This window comes from Thalia democratica, unplaced genomic scaffold, assembly GCF_965202585.1.
Source record: "Thalia democratica unplaced genomic scaffold, ktThaDemo2.hap1.1 HAP1_SCAFFOLD_670, whole genome shotgun sequence".
Taxonomy (NCBI): domain Eukaryota; kingdom Metazoa; phylum Chordata; class Thaliacea; order Salpida; family Salpidae; genus Thalia; species Thalia democratica.
Genome location: NW_028139667.1, coordinates 25105 through 51277, shown reverse-complemented (window position 1 = coordinate 51277; position 26173 = coordinate 25105). Strand labels below are relative to the sequence as shown.

General features: G+C 29.1%; 1 protein-coding gene across 1 annotated transcript; it reads left to right on the top strand.

Annotated features, from left to right (window-relative positions):
• The first annotated feature begins 3585 nt into the window (after positions 1 to 3585).
• On the top strand, positions 3586 to 4562 carry LOC145846839 (venom peptide isomerase heavy chain-like). Its single transcript, XM_082953424.1, has 2 exons — positions 3586 to 4305; positions 4350 to 4562. The coding sequence occupies exons 1-2, from the start codon at positions 3586 to 3588 to the stop codon at positions 4560 to 4562; spliced, it is 933 nt and encodes a 310-aa protein (XP_082809550.1).
• The last annotated feature ends 21611 nt before the right edge of the window (positions 4563 to 26173 follow it).

The window sequence follows — 26173 nt, the reverse complement described above, 5'->3', positions numbered from 1 at the left end:
GTATAGTGTTTATTAAATTGATACTACTGTTTGCTGAATGTAGGTATAGTGTTTATTCCAAACTAATTTTGGGTCACCACTACGAAACGTAGAAAATAAAAAGAAGAAGTTACGGAATGCGTGTTTAACAACTAGGGTTCACCATTTAACGATCGACCGATGATTAGTTATTTATTTACTTATATTTACGCGAAACTGGTTATTATCTGACTCTTGGCGTTATAATAATATCGGTGATGTTATTTAAATGTAATAAATGACTTTGGCTAAGTCGACTTATTGAAATGTGAACTTAAACTTAGACTATAATTTAATGCTTAGCCTAATTAAATAGTTAGATTGTTAGAATGCTTAAGGAACTGTATATAAAGAAATCGAGCTCAAGAAATAAAATCTGAATTTCGATGAATATAAACTGCGAAAAACATAAAGCAAACTATTCAAATAACTACTTCAATTCAAGAGTTAATACAAATAACAGTCGCCTTCGTACAAGAAGTACGAGGCGAACACAACCTTGTAAGCACGATATGTTATTATTACAAACTAAAAAACTAGCTGGCCAAAAAACTAGCGCTTTACTGAATTTAAGCGTTTTTAACTTTGAGAGAAAAGGAAGAAAACAACAGTGTTAGCTGTTACAAAGAAATTCAAATCATTAACAAAAAATTGAAAATTACACCATAGTATAATAGAATCTTAACAGAGATCCGGCCAGATCCGGATCCGGACTTTTTTTCAAATTAGAATCCGGCCGGAACCGGGTCCTGATTTTTTTTTCATATCAAGATCCGGCCAAATCCGGACCCGGATAGTGAGTCCGATACATCACTACTTATCACAACTTTAATCAGCTGCTGTTTCAAAATAGTATTTTAATTAAGCAACTTCGAAATAATGATTTCTAAATGCTATTCTATTAAAAGAGTATACTGTATTTTCAACTGTTAATAATTGTAGTAGAATGCAAAAGCACCCGTTGCAGCCACACCAGCCAAGGCCATCGCCTTTTTACAAACATTTTTTTCCGTAAACGTTGCTTCTCTTTCCTTCATTTCTTTGTCCATCCACGCGTGGAACTTACAAATGTCCATGCCCGTGCATTTCACAATCCGGTCGTTACAGGACCGCTGATGGATCCCAACAACGACTTCTTTTCCGTCTTTATAAACAACTGCTGGAGAGCCGGAGTCGCCTTCCGAAGCCATCCGTCACCCTTTCCTGTGAGGCATCCGTAGCACAAGTTGTAGTTTTTATCAAACACGCCTTGGTAGCGATGATCGCACGCTAGTAATTATTAGTTTTAAAAACTTCTTGTTTTGAACAAATAAATAGCATTTAATTTTTCTAACTATGTGCTAAACTTCCAAGGGCTGCAATTATTCCTAAAAAGATTTAGTATTCTATGGAAAACTACGGTTATAAACAAAAATTTTTATGAAATTAGTACAAAAATCTCAATACTGATTAGTAATTATAAAATTTATAGCATAGTTGTGAGATTTTACTACAAAATTTTCTTATTATAGTTTTTGAAAAGTTTGTTTTTCTAACAAGTACCTTGCTGACCGCAGATTTTGCCTTTGAGGGTCGCAGTTTGCCGATCCTTAGTTTATAAAAAATTTTCACTATTGATAAAAATCACCTTAGATTTACACAAGTAAGTATAGTCAGTTACGCAGAAGGATTAAAGGTTGTTACAACTAGTTTGCACACAAACAACTGGCTAGTTCTGTCCCCATTATAAAACGATTTTATTTCAATTTTTTATGTCCTAAATAGGTAAGATTAGGTAAGTAGCTTTTAAAAAAATATTTGTTAGAAATTATTGCACAGTGAAAAACCTTTAAAAATTATTCTAAAAAAAAAGTAAAAAATTAAACATTATAAAAAAATACTAGCACTGCTTTCATCATTTACAAAACTCGTATTGACACAACTTTACATGGTTGTAGATGAGTTAAACTAATTTATTTTATTTAGCATTTCGCAGTAATCGTAATTATGAGTGTAGTTTTAGTCTTTCATAAGTTAAAGTTTTCTTTATTTTAGATAAAATTAAACATGTTCGATAAGTATGTGTATAACTTGTGTATACTTTTTTTAAGTGATCATTCTAAAAACTATACATTGTTCATTCACTGTGCACTAATTCTTTAAAAATAAATATATATATAAAGCTAAAGACAGCAAAAACTGAAAGCTTTGAAAGCAGTAACAAGTTTTTTATTTCTTTTCTTTTACTATTCTACAGTTTGGGCACAATTTAACATTTCAAATCAAAGTACCTTAGTTAACCTTTCCAAAGTGGGCAATTTCAGAAATTAAAGGGTCTATTAGCTGTAAAGAAAAGAGAGGGGGGCGTGACTAGCTAAAAATTTAAACTTACACTAGATATTTTGGAGTTGATAATGAAGAGCAAAAAAAGGTCCCAAGCGTATTTAATAGTATTTATTTTGAGAATTATAATTGAAGGGCAAATTTATTTTATATAAAGGGGCTATACAAAAAAAAATTGGAAGCCATGGTATGGGCAAAAATAATGCTCCTTTATTTGTTTTTTACCTAAAAAACCAATTGAATTTCCAAACTTTGATTGTGTATATCTTTAAAAATAGATTATTATGAAAAGCTTTTGAAAGCAACTTATAACTTGAAAAAATATATATACTAAACAAAATTAACTTCTGAGAAAAAAATCATCCCTATTCGTTTCACTTAAAAAAATACCGATTAATATGAAAATATAAAATGTTGTTAGGTCAATTTTTATAATAGCTAGGAAGTTAATTTTTTTGTGCTTGTATTTAACATGATATATCAAACCAAAAAAAGCAGTACTAAACTTAAATGCTTCGGGGTACAAGATGCACCCTAATGAGCAATTTCGATTGAGGCAGGTACAATAAACAATTTGACATCGAAAATAAACACTGAATATTAGTCTTTTTATTGCTTTAAATTAGTTTAGTTGTACAGTTTATCAAATGAAAACTGTATGCTTAAACAAACATTTTAAAGGTAGTTTAGGTTTGAATAATTCTTTTTTTGTTACTATAACCAATCACTGTTTTACGAAACAATATAAATTATTCTAAACACAGTTATTGCGTATACTTTTGAGTTTTGTTTTGCTTTTTTTCATAATAATTTTAATTAAGAATACAATATCATCGACGCATATTAAAATTACTCTCACCTACTACGACCCTATTATAAAGTACCTATTGTCTTAACCTACTACCTAACCTACCAATTATAGATAATGTTCAGGTTTCATTCAAATATTACAAAAATAAAAACATTATTTAAATTTTATAAATTTGTGCCACGAAACCACTCTTTCTGGCAAGCATCCACAGTGAAAAAGATAACCTGAAAAGTTTAAACGTTTAAATAAAAATTTCAACCACTGTGGAACAGATTAAAACATAACGCCATTAATATCTATGCTTTATCAAAAATTTACCAGGATAAGTTTTTAAATGCACTACGTCACAATTAAGAAAAACTTTTAGAAAATTTTTTACATGGAATAGTTACAGAAATTACATGCAGTTCAATGTTTTGTGTAAAGTTATGAAAATGAGGTCTAAAAACTTATTAATTTTATTTATCTTGTGCGTACTTGCTTCGACTGCAACATCTCAAGTGGTCGGAGGTGAAATAGCAGGAGATGAAGAGTTTAACTATCTAGCTTACATCGAAGTAGATTTTATTTCCCCTAGGACAAATTTGCTATATTCAAGGTATATATATACGTTTAACGGAGGAGGCGTTATTGTCAGTGAAAATTGGATATTGACTGTTGCCCATATTTTTGATATTAAAGTTGTTGATAACATAAGTTATTCACCTGACAAAATAATAATCAAAGCAGGAAATAAAGACATTGTTTCCGTAGGAGAACATACTCAACAAAAAGTGGTCGACATGTCAGCTGTGATCATACATGAAGATTACAAATATCCTCCTTTTTGTGATATTGCTCTTATCTTTCTCGGGAAAAATACTTTCGATTTTACAAAAGACCAAGTGAAGCCAGCAGTTCTTGTGGAACCCCATCTCGAAATTGAATTTTACACCAGAATCACAATCGTTGGATGGGGAAGCGTGGGTGTAAAAGAAAACGGGGAAGAAATTGCACCGGATCGCGCTCGCAAAGGAAATCTGAACTGGATGATGAGCGAAAAGTGCATTGATGCGTATGGCCTGTTTCAATTTAATGAGAACCAACACATGTGCTACGGATGCCTCCATGGGAGATGCCCGATGGTTGCGAATGGCGACTCCGGCTCGCCAGTGGTGCTTTTTAAAATGAACTTGAAATTGTAGTTGGAATCATTCAGGGATCCTGTAACGACTGGTCGATAAAATGCACGCCGGAGGCTCCGGGCAGAGGCATGGACATTCGCAAGTTCCGCGCGTGGATGGACAAAAGAATGAAGGAAAGAGAAGCAAAGTTTGCGGAAGAAAATGCGCGATGGGCTTGGCTTGTTAAGGCGATGGGCTTGGCTGGTGTGGCTGCAACCAGTGCTTTGGCACTCTACTACAATAATTAACAATTGATAATACAGTAAATACTTTTTAATAGTTTAGTAATTAGAATGGATGCTTTAAACTTCTTAAATAAAAATTCCTGTTTTGAAACAGCAGCTGTTTTAAGTTATAATAAGTAATGAGTAGCGCTATAATAAGTTATAAAAAACGAAAACATGAAGTTACCGGTATATTCAATCAACAAAACAACTCCAATGGTTTATCCAACTAAATTAATATTTCAGCTTTATATATTTTAAACAGCTTTTAACAACGACGTATAGAACTGTTAACCAATTATATTTAAAAAAATCAAAAGTATCAATAGACTTTCCTTAAACTTTTAAAGTAAAAACGAATTAATTAATTTTCTACCTTTTTCTTTAAAATAAAAAGTTTTGGTGTCTTTAAAAATAACTTTTAGCACAAATAACTCACAAAAATGTTGTTTAAGCTAAAAGTTTTAAAATATTAAGAGTTGGTCTTTTTATTTTTACATTTTTACAGCTTTTTTCCGGTGCATAACTTATTTAGAAAATAAAACAAAACGCATTTATTTTTTCTTAAATTTATTTTAGTACTTTCATAGTAAGGCTCATCAGAAATTGTATCTTACTAAGTTAAAACTGAATTGAAAATAAAATAAAATCATACTTTAGTCTAAAATTTTTAAATGTATATTGACGTAATAATCGGATGTTAAAACTAACTATAAGCTTATACTGTAGACCAGTGGTTCTCAACCTTTTTGGTGCCCCGCTACCCTAAAATAATTTTATTTGCTCTCGCACCCCTTGCAGTACATGAAATGATTTATTTAAGAACAATTTTATAGAAAATGATAAAGATCTGTTTATCAATTTTTTTATAGTGGTCTATATTAACAAGAATTAAATATATGGAAATTAAAAAATACAACAAACTGCATAAGTTTTTTTCTAAGGTAAAAAACAGCAGAACTCACACTCCTTCTGCAGCGATAAACGTTTTCTGAAGGTCAAGCAAGTGATTTTTAAGCTCATCACTCGTTATTCTACCTGCCATTTCTTTAAATAAGTTAGAAAACAATTAAATTTTAATCGACATAAATAAATATGAACCAATGTTTCAACACAAAAACAAATCTTTTATTTTTAACTAACGAAAGTAAAAACAAAAAAATAATTCTATTTCTTCTATAAATTTTGAAAGCTTAGGTTAAAATTATTATATTATACTATAGTGTAATTTTCAATTTTTTGTTAATGATTTGAATTGCTTTGTAACAGCTAACACTGTTCTTTTCTTCCTTTTCTCTCAAAGTTAAAAACGCTTAAATTCAGTAAAGCGCTAGTTTTTTAGTTTGTAATAATAACATATCGTGCTTAAAAGGTTGTGTTCGCCTCGTACTTCTTGTACGAAGGCGACTGTTTTTTGTATTTACTCTTGAATTGAAGTAGTTATTTTCATAGTTTGCTTTATGTTTTTCGCAGTTTGTATTCATCGAAATTCAGATTTTATTTCTGGAACTCGATTTCTTTATATACAATTAGTTAAGCATTCTAACAATCTAACTATTTAATTAGGCTAAGCATTAAATTATAGTCTAAGTTTAAGTTCACATTTCAATAAGTCGACTTAGCTTAATAACTTAGCTGAGTCATTTCTTACATTTAAACAACATCACCGATATTATGATAACGCCAAGAGTCAGATAATAACAAGTTTCGCGTAAATATAAATAATTAATTAACTAAACATCGGTCGATCGTTAAATGGTGAACCCTAACTGTTAAACACGCATTTTATTTAAGTCCGTAACTTCTTCTTTTTATTTTCTACGTTTCGTAGTGGTGACCCAAAATTAGTTTAGAATAAACACTATACCTACTTTTAGCAAACAGTAGTATCAATTCAATAAACACTATACCTACTTTCAGCAAACAGTAGTATCAGTTCAATAAACACTATACCTACTTTCAGCAACAGTAGTATCAGTTCAATAAACAGTATACCTACTTTCAGCAAGCAGTAGTATTAGTTTAATAAACACTATACCTACTTTCAGCAAACAGTAGTATCAGTTCAATAAACACTATACCTACTTTCAGCAAACAGTAGTATCACTTCAATAAACACTATACCTACTTTCAGCAAGCAGTAGTATTACTTCAATAAACACTGTACCTACTTCCAGTAAACAGTAGTATCAGTTCAATAAACACTATACCTACTTTCAGTAAACAGTATTATATTATATTATTAAGAAAATCTACTCGTATCATGGATATACTTTATTTTATGCCTAATAGCTGCCAACTTTAAAGGGATTGGAAGAAATTAAAAAAAGACAAATAAAAAACATTAATAGCAGAGTTTCCCTCGTCTGATCCACCCGAACCAGTACCCTACAGATATTCAAACGTTAAGTACAATCACAATCAGACTAACTACTTAGAATTGTATTGCTTAATGTCATGCCTAGATAAAGACCTTAACGAGCTTATATTATGGGAAGAGCGCATAGCTAAACGCTTAAGAAATCTTCCGTGGTTCTTAAAAGACCACTTTATTTACGATTAGCCTAAATATAGGAGCATCGAAGTAATCTATGAAGCCCTCAAAAATCTCGAAGATATTATAACAGCCTGTAACGAAATTATAGATTTTAACGTTGAATTTGATTTGTTAAGAGCAGAAATTAACAAAAGACATAGTAGGCGTGATATATTCGAGAAAACGCAGTTTGATAAATATATATGGTTTGAATACCAAGGTTTTAGCAACAAACAGTACCAAGTTGTATTAAAAGAAACATTTAAGCATCTTAACATTATAAAGAATGTTTTGAAATATCTCCCTTTTTTAGGCGTAGTCCATGAAATATATGATGTTGAGACGATAATTAACATATTCAAAAATTTTTGTAGGTACAACCGTATCGACGAACTTGACAACAGTGAAAGAATAAAATTTATCTTAAGGTCCAATGTTTTACCGCCTGATGAGATATTTGTTTTTTTCAAATCAAACACAACTAAACATAGAAATCAACATTAAGCTATTTTTATGTAACTCATATAAGAGAGTTAGTGAGAATCTTAATCAAGAATTCCGCAAATTACAAGCCGTATATGCCGAACTCGAAAGCAGAGCAATTACTAGCCAATCTATGCAAGAATTACGCTAGTAAGAAGCCGAATAAGCCGAACTTAATCACAAAAAAGCTGCTATAGAATCAAAACGCAAACGCGTTGTCGACATACCGAATTATGACGTCACAAGTACAGCGTCACGTAATGCAACAAAAATACCTGATAAGAACCAACGTTCTAAGCAACCACGGCAAGCATCACCAGGGCCAGAGTCTACGACTAGCACCAAAGATCCGAGCCATCTTAGTCAGCACCACATCGGGCAGTCCCAACGGTCAGCGCCACCAAAGCCAGCACCTATGCTACCAGCGCCAACGATCAGAGCCATCTCAGCTAGCACCAAAACAAGCAGTCCCAACGGTAACGGTCAGCACAACCGCAGCCAGCACAAGAACAATTAGAGCCAACGGCCGGTTCAGAAATGCCTTCCGTCAAACCGGAAAACGCACGGAAATTATCCTCGTCTACGACCGGAAGCACAGCAGCGACTAAAAGCACTTCTTCCAGCATTACGTTGTCCGACAAACCGGCGAACTCACGAAAGCTGCCCTTTTCTCTAAACAAAAGCACATCAGCGACTATAAACACTTTCTCCTGCGTTTATCCGTCCGGCAAAGCGACGAAATCACGAAAGTTGCCCAATTCTCTAAACAAAATCACAGCAGCGACGGCACAAAGCGGCAAAACTAAAATAAATGTTAAGCACGATCGCGAATTCTTAACAAAAAAACACATATCTTACTCTAAACGCAAAATGAATGCGACTAACAAAAAACCTTTAGAAATTAGCTTAGAGCAGAGTTTTAAAACAAACCATTAATTAATTTTGCTTTTATTTCACAAATGGCTTTTTAAAATTGAAAACTCTTTAAACACTATCGCACGAATTTTTAAAACTAATCGAGAATTATTTTAGTTCATTTTTCACCGATGGCGCTTAAAATATTCAAAAATCGAAAAACTTGTTAATCAAATATTAAACTTTGATTTTGTTTATAAAACGCTATTTTTCACCACTGGAAAATTAAACTAAGATGTTATTGAAACCTTACGGTTAATTAACGCTTACGGTTAAAAGTTAAGATCACCAAAAAAGCAATTTATTTTTTTTAATTATAGCAGACAACTAGTCTAAGAAGCTTTCTGAACAAAGCTTAGGAGCTTAAGGACGAAATCGAGTCATAAGAAATTAAAGGAGTATTTTTAAAGTTTAAACTTTAATAAAAATTTTGTGTTGAGCTCTTACTAATATAAAAAAGTGCCTTAATTTGTTAAACTTAATTTCAATTTGTTTTTTAACAACAGTTTTATGTTCAAACTTTGAACTAAAAAATCTACAGTCGTACTATAATAACCTTAGTAATTGCTGATAAAAAACTTTTTTACCTTGTTTTTTTGTTCTTATACACTTCAGTTTACTTATAAAAACACATTTTTAACAAGGTCATTAGAGCTATTAAAAATCTTATTCAGCATTTGCACTATATAGAAATACTTTGTTTTTTAACTTTCCTAGAATATTAAAGTTTTAAAAATTAATACAAAGTTCGATGACTACATATTTTTACGAAACAAATTTAAACTTTTGAAATGCATGTAATTGCTTGTTTTGTCAACTAACTCGTGTTAAATGTGAAATGTTTTAAATGCACTAAAAGTTTATATAACGAACAGTTTGTTTAAACTGAAGCTATAAATGTTTTTAAGTTTCTTATAAACATACTTGAAAGTACTTGAAAATACTTGAAATAGTTTCTTCTTTATATTTTTACTTGTAATTTAATCAATTCTAGTAGTTGCTTAAACTTTTTTTGAACTTACGCACGGAAACGGCTCGAGAATCGAAAGTCATCAACAAGTCGGTTAAGGTGACGAAGAGATCTGATGTACCATCAGCAAGGTGGCCGAGTTAGTGTACAGATGGAAAGTACAAGCATGTACGAAGAGCGTGTACGGGAAACAATGGAGTACTATCAACAGAGCGAAAAATTTCTAAAAATTCTTTCAGTTTTTTTTCATTGTTAAAAATTTTTAACTAATTCCGCACGTCATCTACAGATTTTAAAGCATTCTAAATGTAAAGTAATATTTTTTACAAATAAAAAGATTTTAGTCGACGACAGCCGACGGTCATATTTCATTTATGCTTCTATATTAAAGGTTTTTTAGTGTTTTTTACAAATTCAAAAATAATTAAAAACAATATTTTCTTAAAGATAAGTGTAAACTCCAAAATGGAGGGTTTAAGTCGAGAGAATGTAACAGCTAACACTGTTCTTTTCTTCCTTTTCTCTCAAAGTTAAAAACGCTTAAATTCAGTAAAGCGCTAGTTTTTTGGCCAGTTAGTTTTTTAGCTTGTAATAATAACATATCGTGCTTAAAAGGTTGTGTTCGCCTCGTACTTCTTGTACGAAGGCGACTGTTTTTTGTATTAACTCTCGAATTGAAGTAGTTATTTGTATAGTTTGCTTTATGTTTATAGCAGTTTATATTTATCGTAATACAGATTTTATTTCTAGAACTCGATTTCTTTATATACAATTAGTTAAGCATTCCTACAATCTAATTATTTAATTAGGTTAAGCATTAAATTATAGTCTAAGTTTAAGTTCACATTTCATTAAGTCGACTTAGCTAAATAACTTAGCTGAGTCATTTCTTATATTTAAATAACATCACCGATATTATTATAACGCCAAGAGTCAGATCATAACCAGTTTCGCGTAAATATAAGTATTAACTTCCGTCGGTCTTATTAGCTTTAAAAATCGATGGTTGCTTTTAGTGAACGAAGTTTTAGCTTACAGTCACTTAAGTTAAAGAAAAAATTCCTTACCTATCAAACAAAAATGAAGAGCAAAAAAAGGTCGCAGGCGTATTTAAGGGTATATTTTTTGAGAAATATAATTAAAAGACAATGGTTTTTTTATTATTCAGTAGGGACTTTACAAAAAAAAGTTTTGGAAGCCCTGGTATGGGCAAAAATAATGCTCTTTTTATTTGTTTCCTCCCTAAAAAACCAGTTGAATAATTCATCAATTTATAATCCCTCATAAAAGAAATATGAGGGATCTCATAATGATATGTAAAATGTGCATGGGTCATCTCTTACAAAAATAAATATTCTAGATTATCAAAAAAGCGTGCACCATTTAAAATAGTAATAACTAAATGTATTAAAATACTTTTTTTTTGCTTCAGTGACCGTTGGAAAACTGAGGGTCTTTGAAATTTACAATCGGGCATATTTGTATATATTATTAAAAACTAGAAACTTGAATAAAAAACAACCACCCTTGAAAACAAAGCAAGAAAAAAAATATCTTCTGGCTAAAACACCGGTCGGAGTAAAAATATCAAAAAAAAACATTTTTTTTTAAGGGGCCCCACTCAAAAAGTCAATCCACAATCCAATGGTTTTTTTTAATGAAAGGCAAAAGAGCATTCTCCAGAAAAAAAATGTACCATTTTTAGCTTTAATAATAAGGAAATTAATTGGATCTAAAGTTAAACATTTCTTAAAAATTGCAAAATAATGCTTATCGAGCTGAGTTAAAGCTTTAATAGGTAGCTGTTGTAAAAAGAAAATTATTATGAAACAGAGTAAAAAACTCTGGTGGAATGCCAATCTTTTTTTTTTTTACATTTTAAGCTAAAGCATTAAAGTCTTTTATTTATTTTAATATTTTATTCAGGGATTTAAAACGAAATTAATTAAATTAAACTATAATTTTGCTCAGCAGGCCACATTTATATGCTCGCAGGCCGCAGATTTACCCTTCGCGGGCCGCAGTTTGCCGGACCCTGCTATAAGCATTAATACCTATTAACAAAAACTACTTATCGAAAATTTTTTTTTTTTGAAATCATATTTAGTTTAAAATAGTTTATAAACCTTAATATCTAATTACATATAATATTTATCTATAACATCAATTTAATCAGAAAATAATGTGATCAATTGTCAAAAAAAATAATATATATCAGAAGATTAAGAAAGAACAAAGTTCACCCTACAAGTCAGAATGCTAATTTTTCACCTTTGCAATGAAAATTCATCCTTACTCATTTTTATTTATAAATACTTGACGGAAATCGATGAAAGGGGTTAATAAAAGTTTAAATAATTTGCTTCATAACTAAAAGTCAGTCATTATAGGTGCAGTTTATTTGGTTGCATAAATATACAAATAAATGCACTTCAAGTTTTTAAAATACTTTAAGGGAGCAACATATCTGATGACAAATTAAATTAGAGAAACTATGAAATGATCGTGTAGGTTTAATACTTAAACATATGATATTAAAAAAACTAAAAAATAGTAATTATAATACTCTTTATACTAGAATTAGCTAATTTTGGAAAATATTAAAACTTTTTTAGTCATTTAACAAAAAGAAAAAATAAATTAATAAAAAACATTCATATCGTTCTAATAAAAGTATTTTGATCCTAAAGTTATTTTTTATTAACAGAGAAAATCAAAGTTAAAAAAATTATTAAAATTAAAACTATTAGATATTATTTATTTGCATTCTTTGAAATTACACATGATGAAAGTTCTTTGCTTGATTTTTGCTTAACATATAAAATTAAAGAGGAGAATTTAAACGTTGATTTTTTTAATTAAACAAAACCAACTTTATCTAAATTTTTCACATCATAATGCTGTTTCAAATTTAAATCGATTGTACTCTTTGACTTAAAAATTAAAATTTATTTCATGTTTTCGATTAAAATTTACATTACAATTTAATTAGTTGTTCCACATTAAAAATAATTATTAGTAATGTTTACAATGATTTTGTTTTTACTATTTATCAACTTAGCATGAGCATACATACAAAAGACTTAGCACTTTCCTGTCTAGTCTTTACATTTACATATATATGTGATTATTGCGGTCGATGTTGGCCAATTTAAAGGTACAATCGTAAAGCCAGGAGCTTCTTAAAATCTCCATTATTTTTTTTTAATATAAGAAATAACGAACTTTGTATTCTCGAATTTTTTTTATAAAAATTTTACTTGAAAACTAGACATTTTTCTAACAATCTCCTATATAAAATTTATCCAAATAATTAACATATAGCAAAATTTTAAATCAAACAGTTTAATTATCATTGACCAATCGAGACTATTTAATAAAACTTTAAAAATAAATTTTTAGTTAAATTTAGTATGAGTACGAAAATTTTCTTCATGTTGCCTCGAACATATAACAACTTGCTGTATGATCAAAACATAAAACTTGTTGGTTTCTAAACTTTTGCATAATCCTAATAAAAGGTAAACTATGTCGCCCTAGTACATAGCCTATCTCTTTGAGTACTATTAGGCTCACTAGAGGTGGCTAGATAATACTGTACTAGTAAACTCAACCAACAGTAGTAAACAAACTTTAACGAAATAGGATATATTTTAATGATGTTTATGTTTATGTCTTAACTACGTGGTCTCCAGTAACTTACTAACTGACAGCTTTAGTTATAACTAGCTACTATTATAAGTTACAAAACTATTTCCTAAGTTATGAATAAAACACACTTTGAATATATGCAATTTACTTTGTTTTAAATAACAATTCTTAGTTCTGAAGAAAGAAACTATTAAATCACAACACGAATAAAATCTATAAAAAGTATTAACAATCGTAAAGTTAAATAAAATACTAGCATCAACTCCCCGATGTAGACGTTTTCTTGATTCTCGAAACTTGTGAATAAAACGTTGAACTTAATAGTATCTTGATCGTAACGCCGAATAACTAAGCAACTAAATAAGCAACTAACGCGTATTTGAAAGACAATTGCAAATATATACGCGTCGGAATGAAATTAACTCCCTTGAGTTGTTTTTGGAATTGGTATAACTGTTTTAAAAGCTTATCATTGATTTTATTGTTACAGAAAATTCCGTATTTATTCACACGCTTTAAAATAAGAAAATGAAATGTTAATATCATTACAAAACAAGTATTAATACAGAGAATAGTTAGCTAAACAAACATTTTTTTAGGAAAAACAAAACTAATAAAAACTAGAAGAGAGCAACTTCTCTATTATAATTTTACCACTAGACACCAGTTTTTGCTTTAATATTTAAATATCATACTATATATATCAATGATTAGATATGTTCTAAAATTTACTAAACTGTAAATTTCGGCAACGATGCAACTTTCACATCACAGTAAACCGCAATGTTACAACTATAACATCACAGTAGATTACAACAATGCAACTATCACATCACAGTAGAATGCAACTATACAAACACGTAGATAAAATTTTTGGATAATGCTACTTAGAGTGATGGCCTTCGACGGTTACTTTAAATTGGCCAAGACATTTAGAAAACTTTTATGTAAACGTCAGATAACAAAAAAAGTACTAAGAGTTGCGTCGAAAGTTGAATTCTAAAACAATCAAACAACAGTTATGTGATAATTGAAGCTCCACTGTTTTGCGGGCAACTGTTTTAGATTCAATAGTGTTGGGGACAACAGCTATAAATATTTGTAGATTAGTTGTTGGTTTATACCAGGGTTTCCCAAACTCATTTACTAAATCGCCCCTTTTCAGTAATTTGAAAAAAAATCGCCCTCCACAATTTTAAAAAGTAGTTTTTCTTTTGAGTACAAACTTTTGAGCTAAAAAAAGTTGTGTTCGAAATGTAATTTAGCCTGGTACTTCTTATGCACGCACTTTTGTGTTCAAAGTAGTTTACAAGGTTTGAGAAAATAATTTACAGTTATTTTCTTAGAAGCCCAGTAAAGTGTATTAAAGTACTTAATTATTAAAAAGCCTTGTGTAATCTGTAATCAATCTTGTTTAAATATGAACTGTTGTGAAACTGGTGAAACTTTAAGGCCAGTGGTGGACAACTTTTGTAGTCAGCAATTCATATTTACTAAAATATCTTTTCTAGTTTCAACTCGTTAAAAAAAGGTAAATGGGGGCTGCATGATTTAAAAAAATAACAAATAAGAAAATTAAAAAACTCGAGCAAAATTGTAATAAAATGATTTAGTATTATTGTGATCTAGAAAATACTATTGTCAACTGAAAGCGAAATGAAAGCGTATTTCAAAATGTTAAGTATCAAAAAACTAAATATTATTTATTTTGTACAAGTAGTTTTCAATTTACTTAGCGGGTCGAAATTCAACTGGATCTGCGACTCGATCTGAGCCGTACGTTACCCATCTGAAATTTTAACTGAAACCTGACATTATAATAATATCACATATAACAAATTTCGGACATTTAGAAGTTAATACTAAGTAACTTATTTAATCCGCACAAAATACTTAAATTATTTTATAAATAGGCATATTTTAAAATAACTATACCAGAGATTAAAAAACTATAAAATAATGAAAACATGGTTGCCACTGGTCAAGCTGAGAAAAAATTCCTGACTTTTTCCTGACTTTTTACCAAAATTTTCCTGACTTTTATAAACCAAACTCTTAAATTAAACTTATTCTAAAATACATAATCTAACACTTGAAATTATATAAAGCTTTCAATCTAATTTTTATACAGGTTAAAAACAACAGTTTTTTGCTGAATTCTATCATCAAACTTCCAGTACTTAAGTGAAGTAATTTAAAAAAAAAGACATAAAAAAGTAAACTATATATCTGTTGTATAAAATATTTCCCCTAATCATTTAGTATAAAATTTGTAACAAATAAATATACTCTTATTTACTTTAAAAACTTAAGTTACTCTACAAAAAATACAAATAATGTGTAAACTTAATCTTGGCATATACCTCTCTTAAAACTTATTTTATAAATTTAAACAACTTTAAAAAATTATAAAGAGATAAAGTATACACATCAACTTGATCCATAAAATACTAAACTAACTGCTTAACTATAAAGAACTTAACTATTTACTTAAACAAAAAACACTTAGATTCTAAAATTATGCTAGATAAACTTTTGTGTATATATCAGTTTCACTATGGAAGTGTCCTTGCTACAGATTATCAATACTAAAAAGCTTACAAAATCTGCTTGTTAAAGTAGGGTACTTGTTCAATATGTTAATAGAAATTTTTTGCAGTTTTATAAAGGATATTTTATTTCGAAAGCAAAATTATTGGATTCTATTAGCAAATTTCTATCGTGACGTAACTATAGTGGTAGGATGGAGCTGATTTTCATTTCTACTGATACTGACGTCGTTCCAAGGACGCATACAAACTTTCATCAACAATAATCGAGTTACTTTGCTGAAATCGTGTTCCAATTTTATTTTTACAATTTCCACTGTGAGGAGTTTTTTATCTTAACTTATACCAGGTGAAGGCATTGGAAATAAAATTAAATATTTTTGTAAATTTCTAGGAAAATTTTGGAATTTTTTTCTGACTTCAAAGGACTTTTAATTGATTTTTACCGTTTGAAGGCTTTGGAAAACAAGGAATTTTGTAAAATTAAAATGACATAATCTGCCTTTTTTTAAATTTTATCAAATTTCCTGACTTTTCCTGACTTTTTTCAAAACCCCCCATTTTTCCTGATTTTTCCTGATTTTTTTCTTTTTTTTTAATTTCTCCTGACTTTTCCTGACTTTTCCTGACCGAGTGGCAACCCTGTGAACAGTTTATTTTACACATAATAAAATAAAAATTAAAAAATAATTTCTGATCTAGTTTGAGGAAGTTTGACCGACTGGTTGATTATCTTACATGAAAAGTGGTTTCATCAACAGCTTCAATTAATGCAGTAAATTTATTAATTTTAATGCTAAGATATATTGTAAGCAAGTCAGTTGTAAAATTAAAAATTTAATTTCAAACTTTTTAAACTATTTGTTTTGTAAGTACAACACCATGTAATAGTATTTGACTTGGAATAATCTTTAGGGAACTAAACCTTAGTTCTAACAATTTTTTTTCTTTATTAAAATTCAAAAATAAAAAATCCGATGTTTTACAGTTAATTCTGAGAACAGAAAGTAATCAATTAAAAAAAACTTTTAACTAGGTTAAAATTTTTTTTTGTAACTGTAGCAGTTTTTCTGATGGCTTATTTAGTTCTGTTTAAATTTTTTTTTTCTAGCTATTAGCCTCTAATAATTTAACAGAGGAAAACAGTGAAAAACTAAAAGCTAGTGTTGAAGTATTAAAATAAACTAAGTATGTTCTAATTGCTAATACATGTTGAATTAAGATAATACAAAAAACAGTTGTATTAATAGTTTAAAACTCCTTATATAATAATTTTTTTTTTTTAAATAATAAATAAAGTTAGAAAATAAAATTGAGTTTAAGAAACTTTTAAATGAAAACGTAGAAGTCATTTGAAATAGAGACCTCAAATTTATACTCTTTTAAAACCGAAAAATTCTTTATAGACATAAAAACTTTAATGGTTACCAGAATTTTACAATCAGATAATAGTTATATAGTGATATAAGTTATATACAGATTAAACAAGTAATAACAAAAACCTGTCTTTCAAACAAATATTTTAATCACTATGCTATAAAAACTTTTAGTGTAATGTAAACGACGAATATGAACTACAAAATTAACAAGGTCAAAATAAAACTATTAACAACTTTAAAACATAAACCATTTAATAAATATAGTAGACTTCCGCTTGAGTTCGCACTTTGAAAAAAATCAAAAAGTGCAAACTCAGAAAATTATTACAATTTTTTTTTTACAAAATGACAAATTTCAATATGTTATATGCAATAATGTTAAGATTAAACATGAAATCCACTTCAATATAAAACAAACTTTTATTAAAAAAAAAAGATCTATACAAGCTATTAAATATTATATATATTTTGTTTTATAAATATTTAGTTAGTAATAGACTTTACTTAAGTTAAATTTAAGAAAATATAAATTTGCACTTTTTTTTGGGTAAAAAAGACGAACTCAAGAGGAAGTCTACCATAGTTAATATTTATTAGGCATTATGCAAACCTGTTGTAGAATAAATAGCTTAATAAAGTTATTATTTTAAAAAGACTACTTAAATACAATACAAACCGGGCTAAATAAGAAATATTTCAAAAGATCAAATAAAACTAAAACACTTTCAAAAAATAATGTCTGCTACTGAAGTCTAATATTATGTGAAGGATAAGGTTCATGACTGCTTGCAAGTTTTTCCAATCTGATTCTTAATCAGTAAAATAGAGCCTTAAGTCACCTCTTTTATAAATATCTAGAGTAGATCTTTTGCTCAAGATGCTGATAACTGAACTGAAAGCTTTCTCAACAACATAGCTAGAAGGAAAAGCTATAAACAACAGTCTAAATTCCTCTCAAATGATTGGATACTTTTGCCTTAGTTTTTGTTGAGTCCAAAAGCTTTCATATCGTTCTTTGGAAGAACTTACTTTAAGTTCAAGGTCAGTTTGTAAGTCGTTTACTTCATAAGCATCTGCCTCGAAGGGATCCATATTTTTATCTATATGATAGCTTTTTTGTGTCAAATCTAAATTTTACTACTTAATATGTTAAAATTGTTAAAAATTCCAGATTTTTTCTAAGTTATTTTTTTGCCTAAATTGTCAAATTTCAGAATTTTCCAGGTTTATAGGTAAATTGGCAACTCTGTATAGTTTTATTTCTTAGTCTAACTTAGTGACTTTTCAAAAAAAAAAAACTGGAAATATCATGAGGTGATAGTTAATAATAAATAACATAGATTTTTACAAACCATTTATGATCCCAAATAACATATATGTCAGGTTATAAAATAGTGAGAGGGATTTAAATCATCTATGATCTATGTAATTGTTAAATAAGGAAATATTTACTTGAAAGTAGGAGTCATAAGCACTTGATTTTTTTTTCTATCTGTTACATAAATAAAAGAAACTTTTTTGTTTAAGTTTCACCTCAGGGTCAAATAATTAATAGCAAGCTAAAATTAGTAAAATAGCAAGAAAAAAAGTAAAAATCTTATGACAGCCCAAAATTTTAAAATCGCCCCCTTACTAGTTATCGCCCACCCTTTCGCCCCCTTACTAATTATCGCCCCCCAAATTACTAAAATCGCCCCCAGGGGGCGATATCGCCCACTTTGGGAAACCCTGGTTTATACGATGTTTTAAAAAATTGTCAAGTTTTAGGCTATGATTATATCAGTTGTTGTAATTTTGTTATAATAAAAATTTGTTTTTTTTACTAGATTTCGAGTAAAAATTAATTAATGTTTTAAATTTTATGTTATGTTAAAAGCTGTGATTTTTCTAATACTAATTTAACTGTTAGATTAGTTTTTTTTTAATCTCAAGTCAATATACTTTAAATTTTGTTTCAAAGGTTGTAAAATCATTTGTTAAGTTTTAAATTAATAATGGTACGTCTTTTTTAGAAGTTCGTCAAAGGTGATATAAATTATATAACACCTCTGATGTGATAGTTGTATCATTGCCATCTACTGTGATAAGATGGTTGTATCATTGCCATCTACTGTGATGTGATAGTTGTATTGTTGTTGTCTACTCTACTGTGATGTGATAGTTGTATTATTGCGATCTATTGTGATGGGGTATTTGTATCGTAGTGGTCTACTGTGATGTGGTAGTTGTATCGTTGCAGTATACTGTGAGGTAGACTTATATTTCTTAGGAAAAACACTTTCGATTTTACAAAAGATCAAGTGGAGCAAGCAGTTCTTGTGGAATCCATCTCGAAATTGAATTTTACACCAGAATCACAATCGTTGGATGGGGAAGCGTGGGTGTAAAAAAAGACGGGAAAGAAATTGCACCAGATCGCGCTCGCAAAGGAAATCTATACTTGATCACAAACGAAACGTGCGTTGATGTGTTTGACTCGGATATGTTTGATGAAAACTACCACTTGTGCTACGGATGCCTCGCAGGGAGATGCTCAATAGCTTCGGATAGCGACTCCGGCTCGCCAGCGGTGCTTTTTAAAGATGGACTTGAAATTGTTGTTGGAATCCATCGGCCATCCTGTGAAGACTGGTCAGATAAGTGCACGCCGGAGTCTCCGGGCGTGGGCATGGACATTCGAAAGTTCCGCGCGTGGATGGACAAAGAAATAAAGGAAAGAGAAGATAAGTTTACGGAAGAAAATGTTTGTAAAAAAGCGATGGGCTTGGCTGGTGTGGCTGCAACCAGTGCTTTTGCATTCTACTACAATTATTAACACTTGACAATACAGTGTACTCTTTTCAACAGAATGATAATTAAAAATAGTAACTTTAAAATCTTTAATAAAAAACCTATTTTAAAACAGCAGCTGTTTTGATTTATAATAAGTAACTAATAGTGCTATGATAAGTTATAAAAAACGATAACATAAAGTAACCAGTATATTCAAACAACAAAACAACTCTAATGGTTTATCCAACTAAATTAATATTTCAGCTTTATATATTTTAAACAGCTTTTGACAATGACGTGTATTGCTGTTAAGCAGTTACATGTTAAAAAACTAAAAATATCAATAAACTTTCCTTAAATGTTTATAGTAAGTATCAATTCATTGTTTTTTCTACTTTCATCTTGTTAGTAAAAGTTTCGTTTTGTTTAAAAATAACTTGAAGCACAATTCAATTTCAAAGTTGTTGCTCAAGCTCAATTTTTTGAAATATTTAAAGCTTGTTTAGTTTTATTTTTTAATTTTGTATAGTTTGTTTTTATATGTTTGAAATGATTAATAAATTTGATGTAGAACCATGAAAAAACAAACATACTAAACAAAGTAGTCATTAAGTTTCACTTTAGCAAGAAGTTTCACTTTTGCAATAAGCGATACTTTAGGACTACTTTGTTTAGCATGTTTGTTTTTTCATGGATCTACATCAAATTTATTAATCATTTCAAAGCCAAAGTTACACTCATTTAAAATGAAATCATGCTTTTTCTAAAATTACAGCTTCGAATATAATAAACTTAGTGACTCTTTGTGTTAAAAAATCTCACCGTGCTAAAATGTCACTGCCTGTAAAGTGACCTTCTGTGCAAAGGTGACACACCGTGCTAAAGAGTCTTTCTAAAGTATAGAAGTATAAAAAATAGAACATACTAAACTATCATGCCTAAACTAAGGATGTAGCACTGTGAAAAACAAACAAAATTTATACCGATTAAGTACAACTAAGTAATTATAAGCGCGGGTAGATAATACATGTTTAATGAATAAATCAAATTGTAAGTTAGTAAAAAAACTGAAATGTAAGCTTCATATACAAAACAATAGTTCTAGCAACAGATTTTTTTTGGAGAACTTTTAGGTAACAAGTATTTAGCATGCGTATTTTTAACTATGATTTAATTTTGACTACTCAGTCTGAGCAAAAGTTTACCAGTTAAATGTGAAACATTTTTCAAGCAGAGCCTTTGTAAATTTAACTTCAGTAAGTCTAACGGCTTACGATCTACATACAAAAAATTAAACAAACATATCAATAAAAATATCATTAAACATATCAATTTCATTGCAACATAAACATAACATTTTTAAATTAGGTAACTTTTTCATGCAAAAGGAGTGTTTTAATTTTCGTTTAATGTAAATGTATAATCTAGCGTAACTTATCAAAATATATAAATAGTCAATAAATTTTCGGTATACAAAGTAGTATTGAATTTGTCAACTAAGAAGACTTTTCAATTTGATATCATAGTATTTGAGTTTCCATAACTTACCATAAAAACTTTTTTTTAATTAGCGGTTGAAATAGACATGGCCTTTTAAAACTTAGAAAGTTAGGCAACTAGCCTTAATTAATTAAATAAAAAAAAAAGTTTATAAACCCCATGATTATATAGTCCTTGCTTTGAAAGTTAATAGCTTAGTGGCGATACACTTATCTTAAAAAGTACACCTAAGCAAAACACTTTTAGTTAAAAGAATCGTTCTAAACTCACATTAGTACTTACTAAACTATCATTTAGTTTCAACTTTGATCTAATTTTTATACGTAACTAACAGCATAAATTCTATTTTTATCCGGGCTAAGTGTTTTTATAAACAAGTCGGGCCCGCGAAAAAAATTGCAAATCTGCCCCTCCTCCGACAAGAAATAATGCCCTTCATTGCTTTAAAGTGTTTAGAAATTAAAACATTGTTTATTTCAGCGTTTTTGGAGTCTATACCTGTGTACTTTCTTTTATTTTTATCATTAATTTTTTTGCGGTATACTGAGTAATTTTTTGAAATTTTTAAAGTATATAACTGTTTATTACTTTTACTTATCTGGTTTATTTTTTATTTTTTACTATCAATGTTACCCCTAAAATTTACCTTCAGTCAGTTATTTTATTGATTATTATAATTTTTTTTAATTCTCGTGCAAAAATGAACCTTTGTGCAAAAGTTACCTCTTGCAAAATTTTTTTGTGCAAAAGTGACACATTGTCAAAAGTGTCTTCGTGCAAGAATGTCCCTTCGTGTAAAAAAGTCACCATGCAAAAGCGTTCCTTTGTGCATATTAGAACTGTTCCCTGTTTTAGTAGGTTTGCTTGTGTTTTCCTACTAAACTTTTTGTATGTTGAATCTAACAACTTTACTTAGTAACAGCTGAAAGTAATTGTAAATTAAAACTTCATAATATATCATAACAAATATAAATTTGCTTTGTCGCAGTAATCATGCGATAAAGTTATTTAAAAGCGAATGTTGTAAAGTGTTTTACGCAGTTTTCGTGCCGTGATTCCAGTAACAAAAACAAACACTTTTTTTATTTTAAGTTGTTAATTTCATTTCAATGCGTATACATTTGCGTTTGTCTTTCAAATACGCGTTAGTTGCTTAGTTGGTGAATAAGTTATTCCGCACTTCAAGTTACGATTAAATTCAACGTTTTATTTCTAGTTTCGAGAATAAAGAAAACGTTTACAACCGCGGAGTTGATGTTAGTATTTTATATAACTTTACTATTGTTAATACTTTTTATAGAGCTTATTTGTGTCGTGATTCAATAGTTTCTTTCTTCAGAACTAAGAATTATTATTGAAAATAAAGTAAATTGCATTTATTCAAAGTGTTTTTTATTCATAACTTAGAGATAAATTTTTGTAACTTATTACTGTTAGCATATTGTTACTACTAGTAAGTATAGCAGTCAGTTAGTAAGTTACTAGATACCACGTAGTTAAGACCCAGAACATAAACCAATAATTGAATAGCCTATTTGGTTAAAGTGGAGACCACGTATCTAATACATAAACATAACTAACATTAAATAGTATATTTGGTTGTAGTGGAGACCACGTAGTGTCTATCAAGAACCTTGTTTCTTCTTGTAGGAATCTTTAAGCAGTCAACAGAATAAATGCACACAAACAACAATGACGATCTCAATCTTAATAATTCTCATCAAGCTGAGATAATGGAAGATAATGTTGAGTTTTGTCCGTCAAAAAAATTCAACAAAAATGTAAGAAATCAATCAAAGTTAAGCAGCTAACAACTGAAGAAGAGTTACGAAAACTGCAAAACGAAATTCAAAATTTGAATATTATATAAAATCAGTCTAGCTCATCAAATTACGAATGTGCGATGCTAGAAAAACGCGAACCTTTTTACGATAACTACTAAAGTAATGATACTAGTTTTGATAATTTTAGCGATACATTTAAGGCGCAAAGACTAAATAAAAAGTTTAAAAGATAAGACTTTGTAAGAAACCCTCGTGACACTTTAAGATATTTTAAAGAGGAAATGTTAAATGAAGGTATTGCTAGTGATACAGAAAAGTATAATCTTTTAACAGCGTCTTGGCCGAAGAAGAGTTGTCAGATTATTATAAAATGACAGAACGAGGTGAAAGAAATTACAGTTCTTTAAAAAATATTTTTTTTTTATTGGGACAACCAGTTAGCTGAAATTTTAGATAAAGTTACACCTTGGAATGAGCGTACACATTTTAATAAAATATTTTCTAAAGCCGTAAGTTTGGCTAAGTGTCCAGAGCAGGAAAGAATTAAGTTTTTTTTTGCATACTTGATGCCCTTTTCAATCAAAGATAAGATTAGAAAAAAATTTTGATGAAAGCTTAGAAGTTTTTAAAAGAAAAGGACAAGCCATATGTTATGCTTATAAATAAATGGCATGAAAAACTAAGCAAATTAATTACGATAGACTACAGCAGTATGAGCAAAATCATTATAAGTCTAAAATAGATTACCATAGGCGAGTTCGTCCTAATAATAAACAAAACTTTCATTTAAGAGATAATGGTATTAGTCATAGTTACAATTATCGTCAACATAATCTAGATAGAGATAATTTAACATAGCACAGTGTTTGTCATGTCATCAACACTTACCTACAAAAACATCTAATACAACCAAAGAGTTTCAAACAGCCAAAGAAAAAGCTAAGATAACCAAAAACACTATAGCAATTGGAGTAACTGGTCAAGTAGTATGGCTTAATGTTCGCAAAGGTTACAGTTTTATTCATCGTGATGATCGGAACAATGATATTTTTGTTCATTATACAGCTATAATAAAAACAGCCCGAACAAATTTTTAAGGTCTCTTGCACAAGGAGAAAAAGTCCAGTTTGATATTGTTGTAGGTAAAAATGGCATGTCAGAAGCCGCAAACGTGATAGGTCCTAATGGTAAAACAGTTCAAGGGTCTAAGTACGCTGTAGATAAGAATTCAAACTACAACCAAAAACTTCAACAAACGATATTTAACGCAAATTATCATTATATTAACCTCGAACAGCAGAAAATAGAAACTAGTAGTGCTTATAAGTAAGTTTTTGCTTTTACAGCAAAACAAGGTAAGCTCAGCAAAGGAAAACATCAGAACCAAAAGCAGAAAAATAGCAGTTACAATAAAAAATATGATAGCGAACCAAAACATAAAGTGCCAATATTGCAGCTTAAAAGTTATAAACAAGACTCAGGCTATCACAATTCTTCAAAAACAAAATCAGAAACTAGTGTATCAAGCAACATGTTAGCTAAAAATTAAAACAATTTGGCAGTATTTGGTTCCTTTAACAAATAATAAATTATAACACAGAATAGAAAAGAGTCAAAATTACTAATAGCAGGTCTGAAACTTTTAACATTTATCATAAAGCCCTTTTGAAGATAAAATATAAAAAATTTCACAAAACTAACAAAACATACTTTAACAATGGTAAAAAATTGTAACTTTTTATTAACATGAAAGTATATTTAAGTGTTTTTTAAACTCAGGTAATATTTTTAAGAAGTTAAACTGAAAGAAACTATTAAGTGTGTTTGTTTTGTGTTCTTTTCTGATAAAATTTCTGAACTGTAAAATTTTATAGCTTTTTTACTAATGCTTTAAAGTTCTTAAATAAAATTCCTGTTTTGAAACAGCAGCTGTTTTAAGTTATAATAAGTAATTAGTAGCGCTATAATAAGTTATAAAAAACGAAAACATAAAGTATCCAGTATATTCAAACAACAAAACAACTATAATGGTTTATCCAACTAAATTAATATTTCAGCTTTATATATTTTAAACAGCTTTTGACAATGACGTGTAGAACTGTTAACCAGTTAAATTTAAAAAAAATAAAAATATCAATAAGCTTTCCTTAAACTTTTAAAGTAAAAATGAATTAATTATTTTTCTACCTTTTTCTTTTAAATAAAAAGTTTTGGTGTTATTAAAAATAACTTTTAGCACAAATAACTCACAAAAATGTTGTTTAAGCTAAATGTTTTAAAATATTAACAGTTGGTTTTTTTATTTTTACATTTTTACAGCTTTTTTCCGGTGCATAACTTATTTAGAAAATAAAACAAAACGCATTTCATTTTTTCTTAAATTTTTTTTAGTACTTTCATAGTAAGGCTCATCAGAAATTGTATCTTACCAAGTTAAAACTGAAATGAAAATAAAATAAAACCATACTTTAGTTAAAAATTTTTAAATGTAAAATGACGTAATAATCGGATGTTAAAACTAAGTGTAAGCTTATACTGTAGACCAGTGGTTCCCAACCTTTTTGATGCCCCGCTTCCCTAAAATAATTTTAATTGCTCTCGCACCCCTTACAGTACATATAATGATTTATTTAAGAACAATTTTATAGAAAACGATAAAGATCTGTTTATCAATTTTTTTATAGTGGTCTATATTAAGAAGAAATAAATATATGGAAATTAAAAAATACAACAAACTGCATTAGTTTTTTTTCTAAGGTAAAAAAACAGCTGAACTCACACTCCCTCTGCAACGATAAACGTTTTCTGAAGGTCAAGCAAGTGATTTTTAAGCTCATCACTCGTTATTCTACCTGCCCTATCTTTAAATAAGTTAGAAAACAATTAACTTTTAATCGAAAGAAATAAATATGAACCTATATTTCAACACAAAAACAAATCTTTTATTTTTAACTAACGAAAGTAAAAACAAAAAACTAATCCTATTTCTTCAATAAAACTCCTATTGACAAGATTTGGATCTAGTTAGTAAAAAAAAACTTACAGAAAAGAATTTTTTTAAAACAAACCCTGTGTAAATTTAAAAGAGTCATATTC